The sequence below is a fragment of the Orycteropus afer genome, unplaced genomic scaffold (genome assembly GCF_000298275.1).
Source record: "Orycteropus afer afer isolate SDZICR_OR568_19922 unplaced genomic scaffold, OryAfe1.0 scaffold00470, whole genome shotgun sequence".
In the NCBI taxonomy this organism is placed as follows: Eukaryota; Metazoa; Chordata; class Mammalia; order Tubulidentata; family Orycteropodidae; genus Orycteropus; species Orycteropus afer.
Window position 1 is genome coordinate 276144 of NW_006922057.1, and position 12498 is coordinate 288641.

General features: G+C 43.3%; 1 protein-coding gene across 1 annotated transcript in view; it reads right to left on the reverse strand.

Annotated features, from left to right (window-relative positions):
- The window catches only part of GDE1 (glycerophosphodiester phosphodiesterase 1), an 80866-nt gene extending 75961 nt beyond the window's left edge, over positions 1–4905 (reverse strand). Inside the window, exon 1 of the mRNA XM_007954725.2 lies at positions 4645–4905. Coding sequence (XP_007952916.1) covers positions 4645–4905 — 261 coding nt within the window. The remainder of the gene's footprint in view (positions 1–4644) is intronic.
- Between the last annotated feature and the right edge of the window lie 7593 nt (positions 4906–12498).

The window sequence follows — 12498 nt, forward strand, 5'->3', positions numbered from 1 at the left end:
GGAAGAAATGAATAGAGTTGAACAGAAGATTTCAAAGAGCAGCTCAACAAGACAAAGCTAATTATTACAATGAAATGTGCAAAGACCTAGAGTTAGAAAACCAAAAGGGAAGAACATGTTCAGCATTTCTCAAGCTGAAAGAATTGAGGAAAAAAATGTAAGCCTCAAGTTGCAATATTAAAAGATTCTATAGGCAATATATTGAATGATGCAGGCAACATCAAAAGAAGATGGAGGGAATACAGAGTCACTGTAACAAAATGAACTGGTCCGTCTTCATCCATTTCAGGAGGTGGCATATGATCAAGAACCAATGGTAGTGAAGGAAGAAGTCGAAGCTGCACTGAAGGAAGTGGCAAAAAACAAGGCTCCAGGAATTGTCAGAATACCCATTGAGCTGCTTCAACAAATGGATGCCCTGCTGGGGGTACTCACTCAGCTATGCCAAGTGATTTGGAAGACAGCTACCTGGCCAACTGACATGGAAGAGATCCATCTTTGTACCCATTCCAAATAAAGGTGATCCCATAGAATGTGGAAATTATCAAACAATATCATTAAAATCACATGCAAGTAAAATCTTTCTGAAGATAATTTAAAAATGGTTACAGCAATATATTGACAGAGACCTTCCAGAAATGCAAGCTGGATTCAGAAGAGGACGTGGTGTGATATCATAGCTGATGTCAGATGCATCTTGGCTCAAAGCAAAGAATACCAGAAAGATGTTTACTTGTGTTTTATTGACCATACAAAAGCATTCAATTTGTGGATTATAACAAATTACGGATAACATTGAGAAGAATGGAAATTCCAGAACACTTGATTGTACTCATAAGGAACCTGTACATAGACCAGGAGGCTTTCGTGCAAACAGAACAAGGGGATACTGCATGGTTAAAATCAGGAAGGAAGTGCGTCAGGGTTTTATCCTTTCATCATACTTACTCAATTTGTATGCTGAGCAAATAATCCGAGAAGCTGGACTATATAAAGAACGTGGCATCATGATTGGAGGAAGGCTCATTAATAATCTGTGACAGGCAGATGACACAACTTTGCTTGCTGAGTGTATGGATGACTTGAAGCACTTACTGATGAAGATTGAAGACTACAGTCTGCAGTATGGATTACACCTCAATATAAAGAAAACAAAAATCCTCACAACTGGAATGATAAGCAGAACCACAATAAATGGAGAAAAGATTGAAGTTGCAAAGATTTCATATTACTTGGATCCACACCCAACACCAATGGAAGCAGCGTCAAGACATCAGAGGATACACTGCACTGGGCAAATGTGATGCAAAAGACCTCTCTCAAGTGCTGAAGAGCCAAGATGTCTCCTTGAAGACTAAGGTATGCCTAACTCAAGCCATGGTATTTTCAATCACCTCATTTGCATGTGAGAGCTGGACAATGAATAAGGAAGACCAAAGAAGAGTTGATGGTTTTGAGTTGTGGTGTTGGCGAAGAATACTGAGAGTACTACAGAGTGCTAAAAGAACTAACAAATCTGTCCTGGAGGAAGTACAGCCGGAGTGTTCCTCAAAGGCGAGAATGGTCGGATTTCGTCTCATCTACTTTGGTCACGTTGTCAGAAGGGACTTTTCTGGAGAAGGATATCATGTTTGGTAAAGTAGAGGGTCAATGAAAAAGAGGAAGGCCCCTCAATGAGATGGATTGATACAGTGGCAACAACAGTGGGCTTAGGTATAGCAGTCATTGTGAGGCTGGCACAGGGTCAGGCAGCGTTTCATTCTGTTGTACATAATATCGCTATGAGTTGGAGATGACTTGACGGCACCTAACAACAACATGGATTTCTTTTGAAGTCAAGGAAGGACACAACCTTGTCTTGTGCAGGCTATATTCAGCAACTAATTACTGTTATGACTAAAAAGTTTACTGATAATATTTACATTGTAACAAGCTGAATCATCACATCTTATTTCCTCTTAAGACCAAGAACCAATTTAGTATAACATGCATTATCATTATTATACATATTAAAGATATGCTCAACAGAAATGTACAAGACATGAATGGAATTTCACTATAAAGTAATTCCCTTGCAACACAACAGGATATGAACTATTATGCTTGTTTCACATATGTACTTTCTCAAGCATTAAATATGACTTACATTCAACCACACATGCTCCTGCCCACACCAGCACATCCACCAGTAAATATTTATTGAATACCTCTGTGTTCAATGAACATTGAGCTATGCTTTGAGTAGTTACCTAAAGATAAACTAGATGGAATCCAATGACAGTCATGTACTTTTTTCTATAGTAAATGTCATCATTCTTTTTTATGACAATACTACCTTTTACATCTGTTACTTCATTTGACCTCTCTGAGTTTTGGCCATCCACCTCTCTGAGTGTAACTTCACAATGTAAAATAACATTCTTCAAAATTTTTGATTTATTGTTAGATGCTAGAAAAACCATTCTTGCAGTCTCTCTTCCATCACAAAGAACCAAGAGAGAAACATAATAAAAATCTGTGTTGATTCTGACTCATAGAGATCCCACGTAACAAAGCAGAACTGCACATTGGGTTTTTTAGGGTGGCACAACAGTTAAGCATTCAACTGCTAACCAAAAGGTTCCCAGTTCAGATCCACCCAGCAGTCCCATGGGAGAAAAGATGTAGTGCTCTGCTCCCAAAAAGGCAGCTTAGGAAACCATACGGGGCAGTTCTATTTGGTCATATGGGGTCATTGAGTCTAAATAAATGGTACCTAACAACAACCTTTACCAGACCACATCACCATGTCTTTTCTCACATGGAATCTTTTGGTGGGTAGACACCACCAACCTTTTGCTTAACTGCTATACCACTAACTTGGTTTTAAAACACAAAAACTCAGGTACTATCCACTGACTCAAAGGTTGCGTATCTGACCCCCTTCTCTCTTCACACTTAATTTTTTTTACACCAAAGCAGTTTCAAAGAGTCATGCTAACTTCAAATTACTGGCAGGATAGTTTACATTTGCGGAGTTCTTACCATAGGCCAGCCAGTTTATATGGATTATCTGATTGAATCCTCACAACCTATTAGATAGATGAAGTCCCTAAGTGGTGCAAAAGGTTAACTTATTTGGCTGCTAACCAAAAATTTGGAGGTTAAATCCACTGAGATTCCTTGAAAGAAAACCCTGGTGATCTACTTTTAAAAAATCAGCCATTGAAAACCCTATGAAGCAGTTTCACTCTGACACACACAGTTGGCATGAGTTGAAATCGATTCAATGGCAACTTTAAAAAAATAAAGTTAGGTGGTTACCAGTATCATTCCCATTTTACAGATGCAAACACTAGGGTTAGGGCTGGAACTAGAGTGAGGAGGCTACGCATGGTGCAACATTTAAGGAGGTACTCACTCTTAGGTGCCGAACCAGGCACCTTGCTTGCTGCACCCAAGTCATGACCCTAAGTGTGACATAGCGAGCTTAAGTAATAGGCTACTTACACAATACTGTCTGTCCCTAGCTGGGCAAAGAAAGGACAGTCATTTCAAGTTTTTACATCCTGCAGCACATTCTAAACTGTGACAAAGAGCGCTGGGCTTGGAATCAGAAAGTTGAAATCTGGAGGTAGATAAATGCACCTAAGGCTCAATTTTCCCACCCACTTAATGTGAAAATCATGTGTCAACAGAATGAAAGGATCAGATACATTTCCACAGATGCAAAAGTGCCTGGTCAACTGAAAGGCTCTTTTGCTGTGCAAACTTGTCATTATTGTGAAGACAGGAGACTGCCAGGAGCTGGAAGGGATATCTTATCTCAGAAGTGAGTGCCTTACAAAAAAAGGAGAAATTAAATATCAGACTACTAGGGTTGTATGTATGTTTCTGAGATGTGTTTGTGTGTGATAAGGAAATGGTGGCAAAGTCATTTAGAGGACAAGCAAAGCACCCCGTTGCTGTGAAGGGTGTTCCATTTAGAATAAACTCAACTACTGACCAAGACTCTATGTGACCTGGCTACATTTCCTACTTCGTTTACACACTGGCCTTTGTTCTGTTCCTTGAATTCAGGCTGCAAATTGCCTCTTCTATTCCCTGGACACTTAAGAAAGCTCATTCCCATCTCAGGGCTTTTGCGTTTGCTATTCTCTTTGCCTGAAACACTTTTCCCCAGATCCCATGGTTGGCTCCTTCTCTTAATTCTGGTTTCAGTTAAAACAGCACTATCTAAGTATATCACATCTACTCTATCTAACAACTCCCAGTCATTCTTTATCCCATTACCCTATTTCTTCACTGAATTTTTCATTCTCTTAAAGTATCTCATTTATTTATTTACTTGTTTAAGGACTGTCTTCCCTACTCCAATGTAAGCTCCGTGAAAGCAGGGATCCTATCTGCCTGGTCCATGGTTGTACCCTCACTGCCTGGCACACAGCAGGAGTTCTATAAATATTTGCTTAAGTATTCTATAAATACTTGAAGTCAGGAGAGTCCCGGATACTGGGAAGAATCAAAATCTATGGGAATGCATTATTTGTGGGCAAATGGGGGACCGGGAAGGCTACCATGAAACAACTGGGGGACCTTCGGAAGGGCAAGCAAAAGCCCAAGCTCCTAGGTGGGGTTGAGGGACGTGAGGCGTGAGGGGCTCACCTGCCGGATGGCCGCCAAGGTGTTCTCTGGCGCGTCGTGGCTGCCGCCGCGGTGGGCGATAGCGGAGACGCGGCCCCGGGGCTTGAGCACCTGCAGGGCCCTGAGGGAGGGCACTGGCTCAAAGCTGAAGAAGCGCAGCAGGACGTAGAGGCTGCCTGTGAGGAGGCAAGAATTGAAGGGGCTGCGTGTCGCCAGCAGAAGCAGCAGCAGCAGAAAGGAGAAGGGGCCCAGGAGGCCGCCTTGCTCCTCCCAAAACCACATGCCGGCGCCCGCACCAGCAAGGACCGGAGTCCCGGACCTGCCGGGATCTCTGGACAGGATAGCGACAGGCGAGGGAAGGTACTTGACAAGCTCGCCCCAGCTGGCACCCTCTGAGGGGTCCAGCGCCGCACAATGGCGGCGGCCGACCCAGCCCGAGAAAGTGACAAACGTCCAGCCAATCAGAGCCTGGGATCTCCAGAAATCTGGGCGGAGCCGCTGCCAGGGCAACGGAGGCGGGCCCTGGCCCCAGGTTCACGTTCCAAACTGGCCTCAGTATGGACCTTAAGAGTCTGGAGGAGCGAAGAGGCGGGATAGAAGAGTCATCATACTGCTGTGAGGCTGAAAGGGGTCTTAGTGACGCCTTCATCCGACCCAAGAGGAAACTGAAGCCAAGGGGGTCTTGAAGAGGTAGGATGCTTAGTCTATTTATTTATTCAATTTAATTTAAGATGTGCCAAATACTAGTCCCAAATCCTGGGGACAAAGCAACCAACAAGACTGACAGGGTACTTGTTCTACAAGAAAAATAATAGTAAGCAAAGCTAATGTTTGTATTACACCTCAGTATAAAGAAAACAAAAATCCTCACAACTGGATCAATAAGCAGCATCACAAGAGACGGAGAAAAGATTGAAGTTGTCAAAGACTTCATATTACTTGGTTCTACAATCAACGTCACTGGAAGCAACAGTCAAGACATCAAAAGACATATTGCATTGGGAAAATCTGTTGCAAAAGACCTCTTACAAGTATTGAAGAGCAAAGATGTCTTCTTGAAGACTAAGATGTGCCAACCCAAGCCATGCTATTTTTAATCACCTCATATGCGTGTGAGAGCTGGACAATGAATAAGAAAGACCAAAGAAGAGTTGATGCTTTTGAGTTGTGGTGTTGGCAAAGAATGCTGAAAGTGCTTTGGACTCCTAAAAGAACTAACAAATCTTTCCTGGAAGAAGTGCTGCCAGAATGCTCCTTGGAAGAGAGAATGGCCAGGCTTCATCTCACCTACTTTGGTCATGTTGTCAGAAGGAGAATGATGTCATGCTTGGTAAAGTGGAGGGTCAACAAAAGAGGGGAAGGCCCTCAATAAGATGGATTGACACAGTGGCTGAACGGTGGGCTCAGATATAGTAGGGATCGTGAGGCTGGGACAGGGCCAGGCAGTATTTCGTTCTGTTGTACATAAGGTCGCTATGAGTCAGAGACAACTTGACGGCACCTAACAACAACAACATAGCTAACGTATATAGAGCATTTACCGTGTCCCAAGCAGCTCTGGTGGCACAGTTGCTAACCAAAAAGTTTACAGTTCGAAACTACCAGCTGCTACGTGGATAAAAGATGAGGGAATTGGCTTCCGTAAAACCTAGGAAACTGTAGGGAGCAGTTCTTCTCTGTCCTGTAGGGTCACTATAAGTCAGAATGACTTGATGGCAGTGGGTTGGGTTTGACAGCATGTCCCAGGTACTGTACCCAGCAAATCCTTTATATGCCTCATCTCATTTATTATCCAAACAGCTTCAGTAGGTAGGTACCATCTCAGAAAACTGGTTTCAATCGACTTAACCAATTTTCATATTCTGAAGGATGAAAAAATGTGCACCCAAAGAGACACAAACAAACAACAAAAACCAAACCCACTGCCATCAAGTTTATTACAACCAATAGCAACCCTATGGGACAGGGTAGAACTGCCCATAGGGTTTTCCAAGTCTGTAAACCTTTCCGGATGCAGTCTACCTCACCTTACTTCTAAAAGGGGCACAGATTATAAAGCTAGAAGGGATTTTAATGAGTCTCATTTTATAGACTAGGAACATGAGGCCAGGAGCAGTGAAGATAATGGAGCAGTAAATTGTCAGACATCAAGTTATCTCTCTTAGGCCTGGCTTTTCCACTGCTACTCCTCCTCCCAACCTTACATCTCCTTCTGCTCCAAAATAAAATAAAAATAAAAATAAATCACTGCCATTGAGTTGATTCTGACTCATAGCGACCTCCCTCTGGTTTTCCGAGGCAGTAAATCTTTACAGAAGTAGATTGCCCAGGCTTCTTTCTGCAGAGTGGCTGGTTGGGAGGCCAATAATTGGGATGTATGTAGTCACTGTGTAAGGATTATCTCAATTGTTTTTCATAGCAACCCTTGTTTTAGGTACCTTTAAAATCCTCATTTTACATGTGCAAAAATAGGCACTAGAAGGAGGGACATTCAGAGAGACAGAAGGTAAAGTCAAGTTAGGGAATGGAAAAAATAAACAACTGGTTGCTGTAGAATCAACTCTATTTCTGGTGCCCAGAGTGAAGCTGTGTTCCACAGGGTTTTAAAAGGTTGATTTTTCAGAAGTAGACTGCCAGGCCTTTCTTTTTTTATTTTATATTATTATTTTTTATTGTGATTTGGGTGAAGATTTACAGAGCAGATTCACTTTCCATACAGCAGTTCACATACACTTTGTCTCATGATATTGATTACAGTTTATCACAATGCAACAGCTCCCCTCCCACTTCCTCCCCATAGTTACCTCTTCCCACTGTCCATCACTCCACGCATTCCTGCCCCCTGAGCTGTCCCCTGTGCACAAGCAGCCCTTCTTTCTTCCATGATTGTTCTCTCCAAGGAGTGTATCTACCTGAGGTAAATGTTCAACTCATATGCCTGTCTTTTGTTTGCCTAGAAACCACGGTTCTGTGTTCAATTCCAGATCTGAAGGGCAGCTAGGGCCCATAGTCTCAGTGGTTCTACCAGGCTCTATCGAACCAGCAAACCTGGTCCCCACTTTTTTTTTTCCTCCAAATGATTTTGAGTTTTGTTCCACATTGTTCTCCCTCTCTGTCAAGGATCTCCTACATAGATCCCCTTCCAAGTGGATGACAGTGGTAACTGGGCACCATCTAGTTCTTCTGGTCTCATAATCATATAGGCTGCAGATGAGATGGTGTACCAGTCGCTAGGACTAATCGTTTCCATGAATTTTTGGTTTTCTTCATTCTTCTTTACTCTGGACAAGGAGAGACCCATTGTTGCAGCTAGATGGCAGCTTGCTAGCTTTTAAGATCCCAGTTGCTACTCATGCCAGACCTTTCTTCCTAGGTACCTCTAAACCAAAAAAAAAAAAAACAAACCCACAGCCATCAAGTTGATTCCAACTCAGAGTGACCCCCATTGGGTTTCGAAGGAGGTAAATCTTTACCAAAGTAGATTGCCCTATCTTCCTTCAGCAGATCGGCTGGTTGGTTTGAAGCACCAACCTTCTGGTTAGCAGTCAAATGTCTTAGGCACTGTGCCACCAGAACACCATCAAGTACCTCTAGATGGACTCAAACCTCTAACCTTTTGATTAGCAGCCAAGCAAGTTAACTGTTTGCATTGTTCAGAGAAGGGGGAGGGAGAGCAGCCACTAAATCTTATTTTGAAAAACTGGTGGCATATTGCTTAGAAAAGTTTGGCAAAAGGTCTGGGGCTTTTTCTGCCATCTTGAACCTGTTACCTTTCTTTTTGGACATCATTTCTCAGTGATTTGTGAAAGGGTAAGGATGTCTTAGGGCTTAAAGCTGGCATCTGTGGATTCAGGAATATTTTATCTACAGAGAAATAACTTTGGTGCATATTGTATGTTTCCCAACAGCTACACAGGAGTGTATTTCTAGAGATAAGTAAAAATGATAATTTTAAAGAAGTTTTCAGGAGGCTTCAGACCCTTTAAGGTGCACTGGTGGCGTAAAGCCTAAAGCATTTGACTACTATTCAGAAGGTTGGCGGTTCAAACCCACCAGCCCCTCCACAAAAGGACGATGGGGCAATGTACGTCTGTAAAGATTTATACCTTGGGAATCCAATAGGGGTCGCTATGAGTCGGAGTCTACTCCAAGGAGTGGGTTTGATTTTGGGTCAGACCCTTCAGAGCATTCCTACTGTAAAAAATTATAATTTTAGAGCCCCTTAAGACTACAGTTCCGGAGCTCTGGTAGCGCAGTTCCTAAGGCACTTGACTGCTAACCAGAGGGCTGGAGGTTCAAACCCACCAGCCACTCCTCGTAAGGAAGGTTGGGTAATCTACTTCCGTAGTGATATTGCCTCAGAAACCCAAGGAGGGGTCTCTATGAGTTCGGCCGACTTGACGGCACATAACAACAACGAGACTACAGGTAGCATCGCATTTACCCTGAAGTCTACGTCCTCCATCATTGTGTGAGTGCATATGCCCCAAGCGCAATGCACCTCGGGGATTGTAGTTTTTCTGGAGATCCGCACATTACAATTGCCCCGTAAGCAAACGCCGGAAGTGCATGCTCTGGAAGGTGGAGTCCAGGCTGCGGCGGCGGCGGCGACGGTTGCCAGGAGCCCGCGCTGCCGCCTGAGAACCGTAATATGGCGTGGAGGAGGAGGAGAAGGCGGTGGTGGACTCTCAGTACCAGTTGAGCCATTTGCTTCCTGAAGAGGTCCGGAGTGAAGGAAGAGAAGCTGACGGGGCTGTGAAGGACCAGGTGTGTGCGTGAGGAGAGGGCTGGAGCCTCAGCAGGTCCGGGCTGAGAGGCAACCAGGCGAGACAGAGCTGGTGCTGAGGAGCTACGCGAGGGCTCTGTACCGAGCTCGAGGGCAGATCCTGGGCTCTGGGGCCGCGAGCTCATGGAAAGGCTTCGGGTATGGGTAGGCTGCAGCTCGGGAGACCAGTGGAGCAGGCGCAGAGATGATGCTGGAATGCTGGCGCTGTCTGGTGGGCCTTTGGGAACTTACCTGAGTAGCTGGGGGAGGTGGGCGTAGGGCGCTGAGGTGAGAGCAGAGGGCCTCTGGGATATAAACGCTGTCCAACCTGCAGCAAAGCCGGAGAATCACCTCCTGTTGATAAAACTGGGGCTGTGTTTCTTATCCCACGATGCTGGAGAGGGCGTGACCTCTAGGCGGTGCACTGGCCATTTCTGAACGCTGGTTACCACAACTAACCCCCTAAAAACCCAAACTCACTACCGTCGTCACTCCAGACTCATAGCGACCCCTCCTTGGGTTTTCCAGGCGGTATCTCTACGGAAGTGGATTTCCCAACCTTCCTTCCGAGGAGTGGCTGGTGGGTTTGAACCGCCAGCCTTTTGGTTAGCGGTCAGATGCCTTAGGCACTACACCACAGCTCCTAAAGGCCCAACCAAACCAAAGTAGGAGCACTGTTTACTCTGCCTTCGCGACTCTCTGGGGCATAAGCATGAAAGTAATAAAGCAAATTTTCTTGATCGTCCCTGATGCTATTAGGTGGTTCCTCCTAACAGCTTTTCTTACCTGGTTTTAATACCAGCCCCCTACTCTTACTCTGGCAAATCGCAAGGCTCCTGGAGATTGATTTGATGGGCAGAGGTGTCTGGAAACAGCGAAATGAGGAAGCTGTTGTCTCCCTTTTCGTGTTTTAAAGGTCCATTTGAATCTTACCAGGAACCGAGCCCTGAAGCCGTCTTCCATAGATTTGTCTTCATCTTCATATTAAAAGCAGCCCACAAAAATGCTTTCTGATGTCCTGTGCTATGCTAATTGCCCTATATGCATTATCTCATTGAATCCTCACAAAATCCCTTTGAGAAAGATACTCTGTTTATCCCTATTTTTACAAATGAGGAAACTGAGGTGTGGAGATGGTAAGTGACTTCCATAACTAGTATGTGACTGAATACGAAATCTCCCCCTTACTGCCTCATAAGTTTACATCTTGTAGAGGACCGATGGGTGGGTAAACCACCAGTTAGGGTCTGAAAAACAAAGTAGAATCTATTTTGTTACTTTTACCATTCCTGTCAGTAACATTTTTGGGAGAGTATTGACGAGGAGCAGATAGTAGAACCCTGAGTCTATGGGGTTTGCCAAGAAGCTCAATTGGAGAAGGGTCAGTAGTACTTGTGTGATATAAATGGAGAGGACAAGGCATGTCTGAACCTGTTGCAGCTGACAAGTTATTAATTGAAGTGGACCAGTAATGCTTGATGGTAAAGTATAGGGCAGGAGGTTTGTGTTAGAATGGCCTTGTAGTCAAACACTCCCTTAAAATAAAGCCTGGCTGACAGTGGTAATTGTGGTGTGAGAAATGCTCTTTCCTGCTTAATCATATGGCTAAGAGTACTGTTTTCTTAGAGAATTCTAAATTCCCTTCTTCCTTGCTGTTGATTTGGTATTTCTCCTTCTTAACTTCCTCTTTCTCCTGGTTTACTTTATTGTTTTAGCTAATTACCCTAATCATTTATTCCATACTTTAATCAAGTGCCCACTGTGTACAGACACTGTTTCTATGTAATGAGGATTTAGTGGTGAACAAGACTGAGAAGGGACCTTCCTTGTAGAGCTTACATTTTGGTGGAGGAAGATAGACAAAAACCAAGGAAATAAACAAGATACTATCAGATAGTTTTAAGTGCTATGAAAATTGGAAAACAGCAGGGTAATGTGATAGTGACTGAGGCACTAATTTAGATGCAGTCGTCAGAGACAGCCCATCTGAAGAGGCGACAGCTAAGCTGAGGCTGAAGAATCCAGTCATGCTCTGGCATCGTTGGTAATTTTTGTAATCTTTATATTAGCACTTTTATTTGAATGTTTAATACACTACCATATTCTGTAACTTATACTGTAATCTAACTCACTGCTGTCAAGTCAAATGTGACTCATAGTGACCTCTCCTTGGGTGTCCAAGGCAATATCTCTGTGGAAAGGAGCTCTGGTGGCATGGTGCCTAAGGTATTTGACTGCTAACCAGAAGCTGGTGGTTCACACCCACCAGCTACTCCTCAGAAGGAAGATTGGGCAATCTACTTCCGTGGTGATGCCGCCTGGGAAGTCCAAGGAGGGGTTGCTGTGAGTTGAATCAACTCGACAGCGGTGAGTTTGGTTTTATCTCTATGGAAGTAGATTGCCCAGTCTTCTTTCCGAGGAGTGGCTGGTGGGTTTGAACTGCCAGCCTTCTGGTTAGCAGTCAAATGCCTTAGGCACTATACCAGCGCTCCCATACTGTTATAGTAATAAATTAATATATGTTAAAAAATGCATGTTTTTTTGTATTTTTTAATTTTAATTTTAATTTTTAAATTTATTTTGTTTATTTTATTTATTTTTATTTTATGTATTTTTGACATGTTCTGTTTAAGGGATATGAATTTAATTTTCTGAAGCAATGAGATACATCTATATAATGTTAAAAGAATTTAACTATTACTGTAAAGGTGTTTTATTTCCTAAAGACTTATTGCCTTTAAAATAGAATGTGCTTGTATATCCATAGGACTATCTTGCATTAATTGTATGAATAATGTACTTAAGTTCCCTGTGATGCTGGATAGGAGCCCTGGTGGCACAGTGGTTGAATGGTGCTAACTGGAGGGTCATCAGTTCAAACTCACTAGCCATTCTATGAGAAAAAGATGTGATGATCTGCTTCTGTAGAGATTTATTGCTTTGGAAGCCCTGTGGGGCAGTTCTACTCTGCCTATTGGGTCACTATGAATTAGAATCAACTTGATGGCAATTGAAGCTGGATAAGTGGATTGTGTTAAAAAATATTTTGAAGTATTTTAGCAAAAATAGGATCATTTGACTTTCTCTTACATCTTGTTGTTGTTGTTGTT